Consider the following 20868-nt stretch of genomic DNA (forward strand, 5'->3'; position numbering starts at 1 on the left):
TTCTTTGTGAAGGACACAGGTGGAAAGCTTAGCTTCCGTAAAGAACCCCGTTACTAAGCAAAAGATCTGACCGATAGCTACAGTTACATACAGTTAAATCCATTAAGTGTGGATGTTAACAAGCTAACTTGTGAATTTTCAGTAAATCAGTGTTTCTACACAGAGAACCCCCATCCTACCTGCTTTGTTTCATTCATATTTTTTATTATGCACTGGAACAATGCAATACAGTATTATTTATAATAGTGTCTTTCATACCAGCTATGTCCCAAAATACTTATACAATTATAGAATTGAAAAACAGCTGAGAGAGCATGAATTTGTGAGGTATAGAGAAGGTAGTACTGGTGTGTTTTCAGATGAGATTTGAAAAAAAAGATGTAAAGTCAGCCAGGTAGAGAGATACAGGAAAGGTAAGAGTCAGAAATATGTCATTGGGAAATCTTATGATTGCAATTTTAATCTTTTTTTCCCCCCAGAAAAATCTTTCCCTATTTGTTGCTGGATCAAAGCAGCGACAACAAAAACTAATAGCACTAAGTTGGGTGCTTGTTTATACAGTATAATTTAATACTTGATTAGCAAAAAGCTCTCATCACACAATCTTGATTTAAGCAAAATATTAAATCTGTGTGGTATGACTTCTGTGACCTGTCTACACAATTAAATGAATTGTTGTCCACATCCAGATAATGCGTTAGTTTGTTATGGATGAAGCTCTTTTTATAATTTAAAATTAGTAACCAATATTCCTTAACTGCAGACACAGCTATTTTCAGAACGTTACCAAGGAGTTAATTGTATCAAAGGAGACCTTGTTTGGATAATCAAGCAGCAATGTTCCCTCTAATTTTTGAGAAGCCATGTGCGCAAAAAATTTTATCTGTGCAGATTTCGGTGTGCGCGGTGTTTCACCGTGTGCTCGGGGTTTAGGATGTGTGTGCACGCACACACGCGCACAGCTTAGAGGGAACAGTGTCAAGCAGGATGGTTAGCACAGCTTATCAGTCATCTATCATATTCTGTTAGTGGCAGGGTTTTATGGTGTTTATGCCTTGCAAATAGTTCATGAATGCAGGCCTACACATTAGCTGCTAGTTTCCTTTTTGAGGCTGAGCATCTGCTCAGTCCATTAAATGTATGTGAGGGAACTGCCACTTTCCCATGTTGTAGAGGAATCAGTAACTCTGGGGTCCAGATTTTCAAACACTTTGGGCACACAAATGCATACCTAATTTGCATGCATGCTTAGCCATTTTCATTTGCAATTTTGCAAATTATTGCACTTTTAATTGCAGTTACTGTGCACATCGGTTTGGTGTGCAATTTTGTGTGCATTTTATATGCAAAATTTTGTGCTAAGATAATTGTCCATATTTTCTTTAAAATATCTCTTTAATGCCTTATTCTTCTTTCATGTATCTATGTATCTTTTATAAACTGACCTTAAGTAGCAAATCGATATATTGTAGCTGCAAGTTTCATTATCATAGTCTCAATCCACCAAAGCACTTAAACACACGCTTAACTTGAAACACATGGGTAGTTCCATTGCAATCACTGGGACTACTCATAGACTTAAAGTTAAGCGCATAGTGAAGTGTTTTGCCAAACTGGGGACTATTACAAGACAAGATAAAGATTTCTGTCAGGTGTGACCACAGGAATATCAAACAATCTCCCCCTCACAAGTAATATGGAAATCGTTGTGGACACAATACATGTCCAGTCCCATCACTCCTTTTCCACACACACCACTCCCTTAGACAGTTATTCATTTTTTAGACCCACCCATGAACAATTATTCACTTTCTAAATCCGCCCTCAAACAGTTATTCACCTTATCCACGCCCCCAAAGTGACGTCAATGGAAAGTCCAAGGAAGCAGCAGCACAGAACTTTCAAACCCTCACGAGGCAAGAAAATCATTATTTTTTTTCTGTGTGTTTTTTTTTTTTAATGTTATGGTTTATTGAATTTTTTTTTTTTTAATCTTGTCTAAAAACAGGCATGATCTTTATGGTGGGAGGAGTATTCTCACAATAAACCACTGGGTAGTTATCAAATGACTCAACTTTGCTGAAACATTTAACCAACCTCAGAAGTTGTTTCTTGTTTCATATCAAATACTCCTCTCAGATGATCATTATCCCTCAATCAATCAATTAATATTCTATAAGTGGAGTTTAACAACAGAGGTGAAGGCCCTAAAATACTGTGGCCATCTATAGTTTAAAAACAAAAACAAGGATTCAGATAAATATTCCAGTTACTTGACTTATGTTTTCCTACCAATAAGTCAACTAACTCACCCGGAAGAACACGTATAGTTCTGTCTAATATCTGCCAGAGAAGAAGGGATCGTGCCATTAAATACACCTGATTTTCAGAGGTACTGAGCAGTCATAGCTTCTGTTGAAGTCAAGTGGAGTTGGGAATGCTTTGCACGACTGAAAAGCAGCTCTTTGTGCTACTTACATGAGCTGTCCAGCATTTACTGACAATTTGAGGTTAGCACCAAATATTTCTCCCTGTAATTCTAACTTTAGGTCAAAGAGTGGATGATGTTACGGGGCTTGATTCTGCAAGGTGCTGAGCACTTTGCTCCTGATTCCACAAACCATTTAATCATGTGCTTAACGTTAAACATGTCAGATGACCTTTTGAAGTCTTGGACTAGTCATATGGTTAAAATTAAACACATGCTTAAGGACTTTGCTGGTCTAGAATCAGAGTGTTCAGCACCATTCAGGATCAAACGCGAGATGGGAATGGAGAAAAATATTGATTATATTAAATATTCACGATAGACACATATAATATATATTCATTACTACTGAAAGGCCTGTCTTTTACTAGAATTAGGTTACGATTGTTCCAGAGCAAAATCTATTTGAAGTGTGAGGGCTCACTCTGCCTTTTCGTTAGATATGATGTTCTCACCAGGATTTGAGGGGAACCCCAATTTCAGCTTCCAGACTCTGATGAATGCAGACAGTATCTACATGGTCTCACACTACACCCTTCTCCTCAACCTGAAGTTATCCAACTCTGACTACTACAGGAAGAAACCTGCCCAAGCACCTGTGTTGCTGGTGAGTGAGGAATATAGAACAAACCATGGTGAGAAGTAAAAAGTCCTGTGGGTGGCTGATGATGCAGTATTTATTTTATTTGGAGCAGCTGAAATACGTTCATTTCCTCTCAACCGTTTGAGAGTACGCAGAGAAACTAACCCGATACTTTCAAATCATGAAGCTACTATAAACTATTCACTACATTTGACCGAAATTTGCAAATCATTTTTGTTACACACACCCCAAATGCATTTTTTTGATGAATAAACTATTGGCCAAAATAAATTAACCTAGCTCTAGTTGACATAATTTGGGGCAGAAGGGGGGAAACAGTCCTTAACAGTAATGTCAGAGTATTTCGATTCCAGTGACTATCAAAACTAATCGTTGAACATTATTAGTATTTCCCATATGTTTTTTTATCAATTACTATAATTCAATCCTTACAAAATGTCCACTGAAGTCTCTAAGGGGTGCATCCCTTGCACCAGGCCTGAACTTGGCCTTGTGTGTCGCTGGGAGTTTGGCCTGAGTAAGGACTTCAGGAATGGGCCCTGCCTCAGTAAGGGCTTAGTTGGCCCATGAAGGCAGAGCCTTGTATTAGAGGACAGTGCAGAGCCTATGTGCCCCATGGAGAGCAGCAGGTGTCATCACATCTCCCTGCACTCAGGTCCTATTCAACAGGCTGAAGTTAAGGGTGTTTGGCCATGGCCTGCTTCCCACACCCTTTTTGGTCCCGTACAGCCCTGGAGAAGTTTTGAAGGACCAATCCCACCAATTACTTCACCACAGGAACTGTAATTGTGCCTATCTCCTACATGAGCTGCCACAAAGAGAGGGAAAAGCTCCTTGCACCATCTCACTTGCCATTGTCCAGGTGTGTATGTGCCAGGCATAATCTAGTCCTAGGTCAGTTTTTACTCTTACAGAAGCTCCATATCCCCATCCTTTTCCTCCTCATTTCCTCAGCAGTCTGATGCACTCAGAGAGGAGTAGTGGATCTGCTGGCTGAGGCTTACAGTCTGGTGACTGAACATCATGTTACACTTGGATTTGTATTGTCCTCTGCAGAAGGAGTTTATGAAGCAGGTTCAGGCCAGTGGAGTATTGATGGTGTTCTCTCAGGCATGGGTTGAGGAGCTCTACCATCAGGTACTGGAAAGGAACATCCTAGGAGAGGCTGGTTACTGGGGAAACCCTGAGGAGCACCGTCTTCCGCTCATCACCATGTTGACTGGTCAGTATTATATTACCATGGCCATATGAATACAGTATTATGCTCGTATCAGTACAGATTAACTTCTGAATGCATTCTGCAGATGCCTAAAATATTAAATACTTGAACATTAGGCTTCAGTCAGTTACCTGTAGATCAACATGCCATAGTGCTAAAATATGGTGCTCACTAAAGTGCCAGTGGAGAAGAAATTGGATTCAGCTATGGCATGTATCCGGTTGTTTAATCTGGATTGGACACTCTGTATTGAAATCCTGGATCAAATCAAAAGATACCTGACCGTATCTTGATTCCCTATGGCCAGTGTGACCAAAAACTGAGTAGACTCTGAAAGGATTGTGTTGTTTTGTTTTTTGTTTCTTTTGTTTGTTTTTATGGCAGTGCTGCAAGTCCCAGTGCAAAGTCATGAACATTGGAAAACATAATTCCATTGATACATTCAAAATGATGGGGTCTAAATTAGTGTGACCACTCAAGAAAAGGGATCTTGTAGTCATTGTAGATGGTTCTCAGCAAACATCTCCTCAGTGTGCAGCGGCAGTCAAAAAAGCTAACAGAATGTTAGGAACCATTAGGAAAGGGATAGAAAACAAGACCGTAAATATCATAATGCCACTACATAAATCCATGGTACGTCTCCACCTTGAATACTATATCCAGTTCTGATCGCCCATCTCAAAAAAGATATCTTAGAATTGGAAAAGGTACAGAGAAGAGCAACAAAAATGATTAAGGGTATGGAACAGTTTCCATATTAATAGTGATTAAAAAGACTGGGACTGTTCATCTTGGGAAAGAGACGACTAAGGGAGGATATGACAGAGGACTATAATATTATGAATAGTGTGGAGAGAGTGAATAAGGAAGTGTTGTTTACCCGTTTGCAGAACACAAGAACAGGTGTCATCCAATTAAATAAATGGGCAGCAGGCTAAGCCTCTGACTGCCAGATGCTGGGACTGGACGACAGGTGATGGATCACTCAATAATTGCCCTGTTCAGTTTGTTCCCCCTGAAGCATCTGGCCCTGGTCTCTGTTGGAAGATAGGATACTGGGCTAGATGGACCATTGGTCTGACCCAGTATGGCCAGTTTTATGTTTCTAATCAGAATCAGGGCTCAATTGCGCTAGGCAATGTAAAAACATGCTGTATAGGAACGTTCACTGACTGGTTTGAATGATCAGAGCATGTTGAAAGTAGCTCTGTAGCTTTGTCAGCGACGTTATAGGGACAGATCCTCAGCTGGTATAACTGAGCTTGAGGGATTGCCTCCAGCAAATGCTGAAATGATCCTCTTTTGATATCTTGGAATCAATGACCTACTGCTGCCCCAAAAATCTATCAGCAAAAATATAAATCTAGGATTTGTGTCCAGAACATAAAGAACATGGTGTGTGCCTTTCAGAAGATTCTCCTTCAGAGTCCCAGAGTGATAAAGATAGAATGTTGTGGGTTAGACTGAGGAAACAGTGTTCCCTCGTGGATCGAGCAGATGGACTAGACCATAGGAGACCTGGATTCTACTCTTCGCTCTGCCATTGACCTGCTCGGTGACCTTGAACAAGTCGCATCCCTCCTGGTGCCTCAGCTTCCCCACCAGTAAAATGGGGCAACAACACTGACTGCCTTTGTAAAGCACTATATAAGACCTAAATGTTGCTGCTCCTTAGCAGTTCTGTCCCAAAAAACTGCCTTCTTCGTTCATCAGTGTTCATTCATAACTGATTGAAGTCAATGGAGCTATTTCAATTTACGCCAGGGAAGATGTGGCCCACAATGTTCTATAGTAGCAAGCTGCCATTATTGTTCAAAAAATGTGTAGTTTTGGAAAGAAGTCAAAGGGGTTTTTAAAACTTGACCAGCACATGTAGGTAAATACTGATGAATGGGAAAGGAAGCTGTGTAACTGCCTAGGAACAGTGTGGTTCAACACACCAGACTCCTTTGTCACTGCAGGTGTCTCGGGGGGGAATCTTTTGAAAAGAGCATTCCATGTTCTTTATGTTCTGGGCTCACATCCTAGATTTGTATTTTCACAGGCAGATTTTTGGAGCAGCAGTAGGTCACTGGTTTCATGATATCACAGGAATGTAATGTCAGTGTACCCAGGGCTCTGTACAAGCATAAATACTGGGAGTCTGAGCCTGCAGTTTTTCCACTGATTAAACTCTCATTGACTTAGATTGATACTGTGCCAGGGATATGCTGAAATGCTACTGCTGAGACATAACTCTGCTAAGAAGCTAAAAGACCAGAACTCCTCTGACAAACACTTCAGTGCTCCCTTTAATTTCCCTAGAAAGAAAATTTAGGATGAATATTGTGAATGAGGTGGGGATGCCTGTAATATTTTATCAATATTATACATTCTGTTTCTGTGTTTATGTGCAATATGATTACACAGGGCTCATAAAAGTAGAGGCTTCTTGTATTAAGGAACAATAACTTCAGATAGCCCCATTTACTGGTGGATGAAGGACAGGTGTCATTCATTCTAATGTTTTACCTCCAACAATGCTGAGTTCAGTCATCCAGCTTGTAATAATGGGGGAAGGGCTGGAACACAAAACTTTTGGGATGGATAAAAAGGCAGCCCCCAAAGGGAGAGACTGCTGGGGACCAGACTGAAACCGAATCCCTAAAGTTTGGAGTGTCTGGGCTAACCTACCAGGCCTACCTAAGCCTATATGTAAGATAGATATGTGTGTACATCTTTCATTGTGTTAAAAACCCTTTTCTCTGGTTATGCTTTGTTCCTACTGTTAAGATTAAACAATACTTCGTTTTGAAAAGGCTGTTTTGGGTCACTGTGTTACCCACTGGTCACAGCTCCCAAAGATAAGGCTTGCAGTACCCAAATCCAGATGGGCCTGCACCCCAAGCACCCACTTAGAGAGGCTAGCAGAGTCAAAGATGTGGCTTATCCTAAACTGTGACGAACCCCAGGAGGAAATTTCCTATCAGTGAGGTCTACTGGACTATGGACCAAGGAAAGTGATGGATGCCCTTCTCTTTGAATCATTTAAAGTTGCACTGAAGAGAACACTCGGGGATATCATTCTTATTTACCCGAAGGCCCTTTTGCACCCTCATTAAGGTCCCTTCACACTGCCAGAGATGTATAACTGAGAATCATACCTTTTAAAATATACCATCAGAAATTCTGGAACTCTCTTAGTGCAGTGGTTCAATATGAAATGTTCTTCTGACCCCTTGTGTGTGTTTTTATGGTCTGGCAGACATTGATGGCTTGGGGAGCAGTGCAATAGGTGGGCAGCTGATGGCATCTGCATCAACACAATCTCCTCTCTCCCAGAACCAGAAGACCGATGATTCTGTTGTGGCAGGTAGTGAGTCTGTATTGTGTACGTGTATGTGTCCACCGTTAGTAGGCTTATAATATACAATAGGACCCCAGGGAATTTATTCAAGTGTGCAATGCCTTCAGACAAACGGGGGACTAAACCCAGTGAAGTTATACCATGGATTAATTTAACCTACTATGCTTAAGTGTTGTAATCACAGCTGGTGCTGCAGCAGGCTTCAGATAGTTTAACTGTGTTTTCATAAAAAGTAAAACACATTCAAGAACAAAAGATCAAACATTTAGAATGTAAAGTGGCCTACATCAATAAAGCCTGTGCTGTAGTCAAAAGATCAGATGGTCCAGCAAGTAGAGAAGGAACAGGGTCTGTTTCCCCCTAATGACAAAGCAGCAGCTGTTTCAACTTCCAGGAAAATGATGGATGCATTTCTTACTCCAGGTGTTGCTTTTGCCCGATACCTTCTGATCGGTTGCTGGAAGAATTTGATTGATACCTTATCCACACCTTTGACTGGTCGAATGGCAGGAAGCTCCAAAGGGTTAGCATTCATCCTGGGAGCCGAAGGCGTCAAAGAGCAGAACCAGAAGGAGAAAGATTCCATTTGTATGAGCCTGGATGGACTGAGGAAGGCAGCCCGGCTGAGCTGTGCTCTAGGTATCAATATGGACTGAATTCCTAGATGGATTCATATAATTGGATGAACTAGTGCATAGTAAGTGTTCTTAAGAGGGAGGGGGGGATTTGGAGAAGAGGGAAGCAAACTGGAAAGCACAGTAAAGCTGGTGTAGAAGTCAATAGCTCTGTTCGTGATGCTGTCTGAGGGTAAGACTGCATAAATCCAGTGAAGAAGATACATGAAAATGCTGATTAGCAATAACTGTTGTGCCTCTTTGTAGGGGTTGCTGCTAATTGTGCATCTGCCCTTGCCCAAATGGCTGCTGCCTCCTGTGTTCAAGAAGAGAAGGAGGAAAGAGAAGCCCAAGAGCCCAGTGATGCTATAACTCAAGGTAGCTAGTATTGGCCAAGTAGTCCTTATTATCTAATGTTCCTTATAGTAATGACATTGTAAGGTATTTTGTTATGGGAAAGGTAGGGATGGGGGGATTTCACTGCCACATTACATTGCCATGCAAATATTTGGGAAGTACACCTACACAGGGGAACCATTAAGCTCACACAGACTTCACTGTACCAGGATCTTGTTATTACTTCACACTCCATTTTATTCTGTATAAATCTTCTATTGATTCAGTTGAATACCATTAAACTCAAACTGTATTTTAAAGTTTCATCTTTTAAAGTTTGGTGACACAAATGCAGCCGTAGTGGCACCTGAGTAGTAATAATTTATAAAAACGTATATCTTACGTATCTGACACTACCAGGAATTCAGGACACCAGAATATGCTCAGTCTTGCTTATTTTCATTACGTTCACTCAGCTTGCTTATTTACATATACATCCTTTACCATCACATAGTCTCAGATGTTTAAAATTGCCTATCTCTAAAGTGTAGCAAGTTAAGCTTGATGAAGCTGAAAAAATGTAGGAATGGAATAAAAAGTATGTCACTTCTAGATTACTGCTTCAAAGCCAGTGCAGATCATAAGTCACTCAAAGTTGTCAACCTCACATGTTTACTTGGTGGCCTGAGTGAAATGAATTTGGAGACCTCACTCCAGTTCCCACTGGATAGAAGTTCATGACACAAAAATGGCCATCACAACTGGCCCTAAGTGGCAGTCAGCAGAGGCCAAAGACTGAATAAGTCTGAGAGTGGAAAACCTCTGACCCCTAGAAGAAAGCCCTGGAAATGAGACTTGGGGCATATTGGCCAATCAATATGGGGGAAGTAGAACTGGCTGGAGGATGACAGTTCTGTTCCGTGACAACTTTCAAGGTTTCAAAATTGGTGTTTGTTCCACCTTGGTACAGATACAGACCTTTCCAGTGTTTCAGTGAAAAGGAATGGCGTTGAAACGTCTTTTTTGATAAAAAAAAAAAGATCAGGTTTTTGATTTGGGTCTCTCTGTTATCAAGTGACCAGGGAATCAACCCTGGACCTCAGAGACCTTCCTGTCATGGAACTTGTCAAATGTAATACATCTCCATGAAGTATCTCCGCTTCAGTGAAAAGACATTGTCAAAAATGATTCCAACCAGCTGTAGAAGGAAGCTTGCACTGGGTCTTGCAATGCTGCGGCTGTTGTGAATAACAAGAAGATGTGAATCTGTAACGGAGTCAGTTTAGCACCTTCCGTGAGCAGTACATTCTCTCACATACACACAAATAAAAAGGGATTTTTTTAAGTACATCCGAAAAAGGTGTTTGCTTTTATGTTTTGTCTAAAATGCCATCTTAATATAGATCTCTTTCATATTGTAGTCCTCTCCATCCCCACCATCTGTGAGAACAATTGTTTGTGTTTCTTAAGTGATGGATGTTCTTAAATGTTCTTTTATTGTTAACGGGACAGTGAAACAGAAAGTGGAGCAGAAGCTGGAACAGATTGGGAAAGTGCAGGGAGTCTGCCTGCACCCTGCTCATGTTTTGTGCATGGATGCCATCCTCAATGTGGGCCTGGAAATGGGAAGCCACAATCAAGACTGTTGGCCGCATGTGTTCAGGTACAGGAATCTACTGGCTTTAGGTCAGAAAATGTATTTTAACAGAATACAACTCCTGCTACCTAGAGAGAGAGAGAAATAAATCTGTATGCATTCACTCTGTCATTCTGGGGGGTGCTCCAGTGCCATACACACAAATAGAGTGGACCTAGGAGACTGAGTGCAATTCAGTGGGTGAAAGGAGAATGAGGAGGAGATTTTTAAAAGGACCTAAGGATAATCTTAGATACACCCATTTGAGTGCTTTCCAGTCCTTAATATATTGATCCTCACAGCACTGCTGTGAACCAGGGCAGTGCTATTATCCCCCATAGTACTGATAGCTCCCCTGTGCCTCAGTTCTCTAAGGCCTAGATCCTCAAAGGGTATTGAGGCATCTAACACCCCTGTGCAAGGAAACATAGGAAGCCTGCAGCAGACCCAGGAACTGAACCCAGGTCTCCGGCAAGTGCCCTATCCACTAGGCTATCCTTCCTTTCTAAGGTCATTGAAAGTCCAGGCCTTTAGGAACAACAAACCCCAGCAGGCACTTCTGGAAGTCTTCCCCTCAGACTGTAAATAAGTGCAATATCCCCTTCAGAGAAATTCCAGGCCAAATGACATGATAGCAGACCTCCACTTGCCTGGCACCAGATAGGCTGGCTCCATAGGCCAGAGTGGTGCCAAAGCAGACATGACCACCTGCCAGTGGTCTCCATTACCCTTTTCTGGTAGTGGGATTCTTTTTGCTTTTGTGCCCCCTTTTATTGCAATTGGCCTACATCACTATGTGTTTTCTAAATGATTAAACTAGCTGCAGAGACAGACACTATTAGAGACCAGTAAAACAAATACATTGGACTTCATTATTCTACAGATGTTTCCAGATTACCTTTAAGGAGCGAGTGCAGTGCAGAACCAAACAGTTCTATAGTGACTGACTCTAGGGATTCACAGTCCATCTTGTCCCATTTGTTCTCAGGGTGTGTGAATACATCAGCACTCTGGAGCACACCCATTTCAGCGATGGCGCATCTCAGCCCCCTCTCACTATAACCCAATCGCAGCAGGCCGCAGGAGGGTTGCAGGTGGATTATCCGTCTGCAGACTCTCCCCAGGAATTGACCCCTGAGCAGGAGACCACCCTGAGCAATAATCCCGTCATCCAGCCCATCTCCATCCAGGACCTCATCAAGGAGGGTAGCAAGGGCAGAGCTTTCGACTTTCGCGGCAGCAGCCTGCTAAGTGGGAGCAATGCTGCCAAGGCTGTCCTTATCCTCTCCACGCAGGCTGACAGGTATGGATGGCAATGTCTGAAACCTGATTTTGGCTTCTCAAAACCTCTCCTGAGCCTTCCTATAAAGTAAAGGAAACAGGCTACCAGTTCTGGACTTTACAAATGTTTATGCCATTTGCTCAGCAGGTAATGCTATAGTTGAGGTGGGGTTGAGATTTCTATTAGCACATCTTATTTTCACATACTCGTAACATGCTAAAAAAATAAACATCTCCTTTTTGCTAAAATTTTCTATGCTTGGGCTCCATCCCCAAGAGGAATGTATTTGTAAATTATGAGGGAAAAAATAGTTAATGCCTGAGCAGTGTATTTCGTATGCTGCATCATTTTTTATTAAATTCAGAATTGTAACACTGTGCACAGGACACAGAATAATACAAATGCTTAATAGCGCTCTTAGTTACATAGGTGTGATTTTGTAATGCAACTTCACCGTGGACCTCAATAGGCACCTGATCCTGTCCCGTTCAAGTGAAGGAGAGATTTTCTGTTGACTGAATGAGAGCAAGGTTAAGCCCTGGCTGTCTTGGTTTTTGACTCGGCTGTTATGGAATTTCACTGTGATATCAGTCAAGATAGTGTTGTGATCTCCTTTTTTAAAATACATAATAAATAAAGACTTTAAAAACCCAATTTTACATTAATGTAAAGTTCAGTTTACAGCTTTAAGCTAAAAGAAAAGGAGTACTAGTGGCACCTTAGAAACTAACCAATTTATTTGACAGGTTTCAGAATAGCAGCCGTGTTAGTCTGTATTCGCAAAAAGAAAAGGAGGACTTGTGGCACCTTAGAGACTAACCAATTTATCTGAGCATAAGCTTTCGTGAGCTACAGCTCACTTCATCGGATGCATGAAAGTGGAAGTGAGCTGTAGCTCACGAAAGCTTATGCTCAAGTAAATTAGTTAGTCTCTAAGGTGCCACAAGTACTCCTTTTTCTTTTTGCAATTTATTTGAGCATAAGCTTTCATGAGCTACAGCTCACTTCATCGGATGCTTTTTTGTTTTAAACTACAATCCTAATTCAGAAAAGCAGCAGCTCAGTGGGGAGCGTTGGATGTGCAGTCTTGCTGAAAATCACACTGCTTGGCTGAGTGCTGAACTTTAGGGTCCTGTGTCTGAAAATTCAGGCCTACATTTCTCAGTGAGATTAATTCACTTACGTTACATATATCTGGGGCTTGCTCCTCAGATGGTGCAAATTGGTGTAACTGTGAAGATAATGGAGCTGTGTCAATTCACCTCAGCTGAAGAGCTGACCCATGTCATGTTTTGGATTGTTCGCTATTGGACAGATTGTGGCATTAAACCACTAGATGTATTTTGAGGTGGGATTAAGAATGGTCTGTGGCACAGCTAGAGCCCCAGAATGAGTTCTGGTTCATTTTGTAACCCCCTGCTCTTCCTCCCGCCAAAAATAATAAAGCTGGTGGATCAAAGTGGACTCAGTAACACTATATAAACTAATAAACTCTCAGTAAACTAATCTGCTGCTAACACTGGCAGGCAGTGGCTGCATGTAGGTGAGGTTCTTCAGTGCACATAGAAACTTTAACCTCCATGGCTCATTTTCAAGTTACATTCTCTGCACTATTGCTTACAGGCTATTTGAAGATGCTGCTCACAAGCTAAACCTGATGGCACTGGGTGGCTTCCTATACCAGCTCAAAAAAGCTTCTCAGTCCCAGCTCTTCTACTCAGTCACAGATACAGTTGATTACTCCTTAACAATGCCAGGTAAATCTACTAAAGGCCTCATAAGGATTCAGGTGTTTCTTGTATATTTTCTGCATTTCCTACATGTTTTACTTTGTGTTCATTTTGCTACAATATACCCAGAACAGATAGCTGAAAGGCAACAATAAAATACAGAGTTCAGTGTAAAATCCCTCAGTTGGGGAATTGCAAAGCATTTTAAAAAGATAGCTACAGTCCCTGCCCAAGAGAGCTTTCAACTTCTGTGATACAGCACCTAGCACAACAGGGCACTAATCCTGACTCGGATATCTGGGTGCTACTATAATATAAACAATAACAACAATCCATTTTAAATGTCCTCTTAAGGTTCCAAATTAATAACATCTATGGGCTAAATTCAGAGGTGACCTAGATGGCGGGTGAAGGTTACATGTCATTAAGTGGGTATACATGGCAATAAGCCATGAGTGGGTTGTAGACAGAGCACCCAACAGGAGCTCTCAAGATAAAGCGGGGGCGGGGGGGTGGTATGTTCTCCAGGTTTCTCCCTCTCAGTGTGGAATCCACCCCTCTGTAGCACAAGGGCTGTGCAATACTTAAGTCTCCCGTAGGTCTTTGGACTGGGCATAAGGACCTGATCAAAAAGAAAATTTTCCATTGACTCAAAGAACTTTGGACCAAGATCTAAGTGAGACTTGAGTGGAGCACAGGATTAGTACTGTCCCTCTGCAAAGGGGTGAGTTTCACCCCGAGTGAATTCAGATTGTTTTTTGTGCTACTTTGCATTGTTCCAGAATGACAATCAATTTGTTATTTTCAGCTCATACGTCTCCTCTCTCCAGGACTCAACAGCATGCATTACTTTATTATTAATAAATGGTCTCCCTCTGTGTTCTCTACACAGTGTTCCATCAACAAATGTTAGTAGTAATAATAATTCCATTTTAAAGATTCATGCCATTAATAATTAGCCTAGCGCACACAGCTGCTTAAATATTTGTTTTCAGTGTCAAAAAGAGGTCAGCTTTCTAATTATGTTCTCCATTAGAGATAAAAGAAGGGTAATCCTTTTGAGCCAGTCAGTGATGTGAATTTCCCAACATTTTGAGAGCAGTGGGAGATGAAATTCTTTGTATTAGGATGGTTTTCAAAGTGTTGGGGAATTAAGAATATGTACTGTCTGTTGGGAAATTCAGAGTATGTTTTTGAGTGCTCTTTGTCCTGTGTTCTTCAGCTCAGGTAAGATAATTTACAACCTTCCACTACTAAGAAAACAAAGAAACTGCAGTTAATACTCTTCCCTGTAAATCGGGGGTTTCAGAGTAGCAGCCGTGTTAGTCTGTATCCGCAAAAAGAAAAGGAGAACTTGTGGCACCTTAGAGACTAACAAATTTATTTGAGCCTAAGCTTTCGTGAGCTACAGCTCACTTCATCGGATGCTCCGATGAAGTGAGCTGTAGCTCACAAAAGCTTAGGCTCAAATAAATTTGTTAGTCTCTAAGGTGCCACAAGTACTCATTTTCTTTTTCCCTGTAAATGTTACCAAAGGCTTCTAAAGCCAACTCGTTGTACTCAGGATGAATCATAAACCACTTTCCCACCTAGACTGCATATTCACCAGTACTGAACATTATTATTTATTGTTATCATTGATTTATTATTTTATACTTTCCCCAAGTGTTTACACTTTAAAAATGCATTTGAAAAAATCCACAATATTTGAAGCCAGTGAGACATGTCTAAGCTGCATAGCTGTGTAAGCTGTTCCTACAGTGTAGGTCCTTTTCTCAGTCTATTCCTGTGCTTTTTGCAAGCACAGACTGCTTGCTAAGCCAAATTCCATTCTGGATTGGTCTTGATGTGTATGTAATTAAAATCAAATAATTTGGCCAGATCTGAATTCCAACCCAGACCTGAAGATATGAAATGCTGCAGATACCTAATTTCTGTTAATTGCCCCTCTGGTCATAACAATTAATTTTCACATTTATTTACTTAATGCACCTAATTTTTCCTGTAGGTGAGGTAAAGTCAACCCAGGACAGGAGAAGTGCACTCCATTTGTTTCGTCTTGGGGATGCCATGCTCAGGATTGTACGGAGTAAATCCCGCCCATTGCTCCACCTCATGCGCTGCTGGAGCCTGGTGGCACCTCATCTTGTAGAGGTGAGAGAGAGAAAGAAGAACCTGTGGCAGTCAGAGCTACAAGATATTCTACACGCACCTTACTTAGAGAGATTCAGAAAAAGTTTGAACCTTTAAATGACTAAAGCAGAATATCTGCAGTTATACTGGTTAGAATAACATTTTAAGGGTTATTAATCTTCTTCATTAGCTAGAGTCAAGAAGAAATACCCTCCTCTTCTAATGGTGCAGTATTGCACAGCTAGAGATAGGTACGTTGTGGGCATTTTCACACCTACCTCTCAAGCGTCTGGTAATTGCTACATTTGGAAACATGATTCCAGAGGCAGACCATTGGTCTATTTCAACATGGCAATTCCTATATTCCTGTGGAAACTAGTTGTGCCTAAAATAATTGAAAACTGTTCTATGTAATGGAGCTGGGTTTCTTGGGTGTATGTCATTCACATGAATAAGTATGTGCGCCTGAACTTTGTTTTTGTTAATGAACATGTGTCATCATGCATTCGGGTTTTTAAGGTGCACAGGAAGCACATTTCTCAGGCGTTTAAGATCTACGTTAAAGAAAATATTTGAAGTCAGGTGTCAAGGCCTGTTAAAGTGTCCATAGTGGTATGTTTTGACTGTACAAGTGGTCTAAATTTTCAAAATGACTAGTGACTTTGGATGCCCAACTTCAGGTACTTTAAAGGGGCCCAATTTTCAGAAGGTGCTGAGCACTCACCTTCTGATATCTAGGCCCCTTTAAAATGTGTTAATTTGGGCATCCAAAGAGTGAGACTCCCAAAATCACCTGTCGCTTTCAAAATGTTGGGTCAGTATAGTTCTCTGTTGGTGAACTTTGGCATAGGTGAAAGCATAAGGAAGAAGCGGCTGGATGGAGTGAAGGGCCTGAGCTTAGAGATGCCTGGATAGTCCCCAGTATGGAATAATTTTCTGTCCAGATTCACTCCAGCCCTGATTTTGGAATAGCTCTTGCCAAGTGAGCAGTGTACTGTTGACAGCATGCCATTTCTTTTTTAGTGTACTTTATTGCTAGTCATTTTTATTGTGCTATCAGTAGCTAGTTCCAAACAGATACCAGGTCCCTTTCCAGAGAGGCTTTTATTCTGGAGTCTAAGAACATACTAAGTAAAGTCCTTATCCGTAAATGGCCTTTTAAGAAAACATTATATTTATACAATGAGAATGAAGAGAAATCGAATCTCTCACACGTTAGCCATTCAAATGAACAGTAATCTGAAAAAGCCAGGACGATTGTAGACCCATTTTTTAACTTTTGAGTTTAGTGCTTTCTTTGAACTCTCAGTAAATCTTCCTGCGTATCCAGAATACTAAGCATCTCGGATACACAGTTCCTTGTTTTCCATTGGACAGTCACTCTGTTCATTCAAGTAGGACCCTCTGGTCACACTACGCTGGAGCTATTTTTGGAGCGTGGCACTATCAAGTTGCTACTTCTGCCTCCCCCAAAACAATCTAATCGAAAAGCAATTTTTTTTGCTTGGCCAAAATTCTGGTATTTCTTCCTTCATCCCTTCTGTCCCTGTAGGCTGCCTGTCATAAGGAGAGACATGTTTCTCGGAAGGCTGTCTCCTTCATCCATGACATCCTCACAGAGGTGCTGACAGACTGGAATGAGCCCCCTCATTTTCACTTCAGTGAGGCGCTGTTCCGCCCCTTTGAGCGCATCATGCAGCTGGAGCTGTGTGATGAGGATGTCCAGGACCAGGCAAGTCAACCCTGATGATGGTGTCTATACCCTGTGTGCCATACAAACAGTGAGGGCGGTCTCAGGTGTACACCTAGTGGCTAGAGTATCTGCCTACTTTCCTTTAATGGGGTGGTTTCTCTATTCAGGGTTTCAGAAGGGTCCTTTCTCCCTAACTATAGCACCAACACAAACTGTGGTAGACAGGGCACAATTATTTTTGTAATAAGCTCCGCTCTGTAAAAGGAGCCCTGACCATTGTCACCCCAGTGCAGTTCAGTACAGTGGCTTTTCTACACCGTAGTGTGTTGTTGAGCAGTACTATATTCTGCTCTGCTCCTTTGTCAGGACTCACCTCAGGTTGAAATTACTTCTTTTACGAGGTAAGGGATTCCGCCTAGTATACACTGCATTAGAGCCACATCTTCAAAGAGGGGTCACATCCAATTGCAGCCAAGCAGCACTAGGCTTTTGGAATATATGCCTGGTGGTTTAGCTGTTCTCTTTCCTTAGAGCAGAAACGTGATTATTCAACAGAAATCCACCTCCAGTCCTATACATGTTAATGAAGAGTAACTTTCTCTGGAAAAAAACTATAGAAAAATCTACATTTTTCAGTTACTTCTGTAGGTGTTTGTATGGTAATTTCTGTTCGTCATTCCTTCCACCTGTTCTGCTGGATGGACTTATGTTTGTAAAGCCCTCTCTGCTTTGCCTACAACAGGTGATCACGTCTATAGGAGAGCTGGTAGAGGTGTGTTCCATTCAGATCCAGTCCGGGTGGAGGCCCTTGTTCAGTGCACTGGAAACAGTACACAGCAGTAGCAAGTCAGAGCTTAAGGAGTACCTTGTTGGAGAGTATTCTATGGGTACGAGTTTTCTCTGTTGCTTGTTTGATATGTCTCTGTTTCTTCGTCCCATTATCTCTAGGACATAATAAATAAGTAAATAAAAATACAACCATAATCTACAATAAGGGTCCAAAACAATACACTGCAAAACTCAGTGGTGTCATGGGTGAGTTGGGTCCTTACTGTGGAGTAGTGCAGTATCTAGAATATTTTTTAGTAAGAAAACAAATGTAAATCTCTGAATACTTTATCCTGTGATTCCTGCCAGACAGTAGCAGAGACACAGAGGTGAGAAAGAGAGGACGTTAACAGAGCCGTTCAGCAGTCTGGCCAAGCCATGTTCTGCTGCTGGAACATTAGGTCTATCAGGTTCCTCTGCGGCTGTCCTCCTGGAGGAAAGAAAGATGCTCCTTATGGCCGTCTCTTGTCTTTGCACCCAGGCCAGGCAGCCTACGTTTTGCCCCCAGTGTGAAACAGGAGCTCCTGTAAGAGGAGGACTGTTAGCACTAGAAGTGTAGGGGAGATGGTGAGCAGCTTCATCTCACATAATGCTAACACATAACCCCTGAAGTCTAATCTGTAACTGTTTTGGTGTATCAGTCCCAGATCTCTCCTGAACACAGCATGTCAATTTTATGGCGCTTATATGGAGAAATATTCATTATTCTGACTTTTGATCAACTTAACAGGTATTTTAAAATGTTTTAAAGTCAAATATAGGCATGTATTATGTGCCTGCTGGAATCTAGTCTTTCAGCTCCATTATGTACATTAGGCAGGCTTTAAAAGGCTTATATTCAACTCAGGATAACAGACCAGTTATGCCTCTGTCAAATAGTGTCAAGATTGTGAATGTGACAGCCACCATGTCAGCCAGCAACACCAAGAATTGAACCAGGTACCTAAACCGGAGCTAAAAGCATGAAGTGCTACAGCCTGCTCTAGAGACAAGTCTCTGTAGCTGGGGCAGATCTGCTCTAGTAATTATTTGGGGGGAATTTTTTGGCCTGTGTTTATACAGGAGGTCACAAAGGTGCCTTCTGGCCTTGGAATCTGTGAAACTGTGACTCACTCCTCTGCTGATCAGGCACAGAGGGGAACCTGAAAAACACTCACCAGTGGGTTGTGTGAGTACCCTCAGGTTGCTAGTCCCGTGGGAGCAAGGAGAAAACGAAAGTAGATGCAGCTTCCAAGGCAGTCACAACATTTGCCTGTCAGAAAGTTGCCTAACAATCACAGGAGAGGTACTGTACACTCAGCTGAACTAGGGAACCTCAACTTTATTAAAAAAAAAATAAAATAAAAAAAATAACTGCCTTCACCTCCTACTGTTTTCACAGGGAAATGCCAGGCTCCAGTTTTTGATGTTTTTGAAGCATTTCTCAACACAGACAACATCCAGGTCTTTGCCAATGCTGCCACTAGTTACATTATGTGCCTTATGAAGTTTGTCAAAGGACTGGGTAAATATGATTTTTCCTTTTCTTTCATTAAGCGCAACCTTTCTGTGGTGGGGGCGAGAGGGGAAGAAGTGAGGTTTCCTTTATTATAAGGTACAAAATATGCTTGGAGAGAGGTTTAGCAGATGGTAAGCAGGGGTGCTGCATAAAAGACACCAAAATAAAAGGATTATTCAAAAACACTTTTGATGCTGTTGGATTTTAGGGCATGTCACAGCAACAAAGATTCAGCCATCTAATTATTAATTTTTTTCTCATTTTCACAATGACCTACTACCCCTATATAAATACTACAGAATTCTACAGTACCATAATAGTCCAGAACTCTTCAGTCACGGTATTGTAATATTTGGGGGTGGGGTTGGATTAGCGCAAAGAACATTTAGCATATAGCATTTTCTCATAAGGGCAGTTTTCCATTCGGTGATCAAAGCCACATTTTTTCCCCAGTCTCCTAGCAGCAGTGTTTGGCACACAAACTGCCAGAACTCTGCTGGACCCTTCAGTAAGAACATGAATATCACAGGTAATAACAATCTGTCAGCAAGATTAACTTTTCTTTTCTGATAGTGAGGGTAGAGTGAATGGAGAGAAGATAGGGTATGCCAAGTCAAGGTGACCCTGTACTTTAATTGTAGTGCTTGGAGAAATTTCAGAACAAAGGCGAATTTGGATGGGTTGTTCTGCCCTCTTATTCACATTTCCCTGCTTGCTTTGATCATTTAAAAAACAATTGTCAGAAATTCTAAGGAAGTGTTGAATTGATTCTCCTTCTACTAATGTAAATAGCAAAATGCCAGGGGAAACTGGACGGGGCCGTACTTTCTTCTTTTATTTAACTCTACCTTTAATTCATAAATGACACAGTAACTTTGTGCGTGACCACACCCACTGAAGTCAATGGGAGTTTTACCACTGACTTCAGTGGACACAAGATCTGGCCCTTGAGGAGGGGAAGGGAGGGTAACTTCAATTATTTGCTACTTTATGAAGAAAATTAAAATGGTATGTGAAGAGCAAACTGGCAAACACTGAACCTGGCTGTCTTCAGAAACAGATGTTTCTCTTGATGGTTTAAAAAATATGTTTTCCATTTGGTGAGATGGATTTATCAAAGGGAAAAGAAATGGATATTTCTTGTTTGTAAAATTTTAATGGACAAATGGAATTCCTAATCTATATGTCTAATTCTGAATTTTAATGAAATGTCTCATATGTAATATTTACCTACAAGTGTTGTTCTAGTTATCTGGAAATACAGACCATCAACAACTGTTACTAGAATTTTGCTGATACAGAGGCCTGGTCTACACTGGGGGAAGAGGGGGGCGAATCGATCTAAGTTACACAACTTCAGCCACGTGAATAACGTAGCTGAAGTCGACATACTTAGACCTACTCACCGCGGTGTCTTCGCTGCGGTGAGTAAACTGCTGCCACTCCCCCATCGACTCTGCC

At 41.4% G+C, this 20868-nt stretch overlaps 1 protein-coding gene across 11 annotated transcripts in view; it reads left to right on the plus strand.

The window, feature by feature from the left end:
- The window catches only part of ARFGEF3 (ARFGEF family member 3), a 123491-nt gene that overhangs the window by 73672 nt on the left and 28951 nt on the right, over window positions 1–20868 (plus strand). For 4 of the 11 annotated variants that reach the window (XM_043543009.1, XM_043543011.1, XM_043543013.1 and 1 more), the window contains 13 exons: window positions 1833–1916; window positions 2929–3095; window positions 4149–4314; window positions 7556–7663; window positions 8081–8296; window positions 8539–8649; window positions 10120–10270; window positions 11232–11546; window positions 13149–13282; window positions 15264–15409; window positions 16941–17120; window positions 17824–17968; window positions 19291–19413. In XM_043543009.1, the coding sequence (XP_043398944.1) occupies window positions 1833–1916; window positions 2929–3095; window positions 4149–4314; window positions 7556–7663; window positions 8081–8296; window positions 8539–8649; window positions 10120–10270; window positions 11232–11546; window positions 13149–13282; window positions 15264–15409; window positions 16941–17120; window positions 17824–17968; window positions 19291–19413 (2046 nt within the window). The remainder of the gene's footprint in view (window positions 1–1832; window positions 1917–2928; window positions 3096–4148; window positions 4315–7555; window positions 7664–8080; window positions 8297–8538; window positions 8650–10119; window positions 10271–11231; window positions 11547–13148; window positions 13283–15263; window positions 15410–16940; window positions 17121–17823; window positions 17969–19290; window positions 19414–20868) is intronic. The other 7 variants (XM_007058073.4, XM_043543010.1, XM_043543016.1 and 4 more) reach the window with 3 other exon arrangements.

The sequence above is a fragment of the Chelonia mydas genome, chromosome 3 (assembly GCF_015237465.2).
Source record: "Chelonia mydas isolate rCheMyd1 chromosome 3, rCheMyd1.pri.v2, whole genome shotgun sequence".
NCBI lineage: Eukaryota > Metazoa > Chordata > Testudines > Cheloniidae > Chelonia > Chelonia mydas.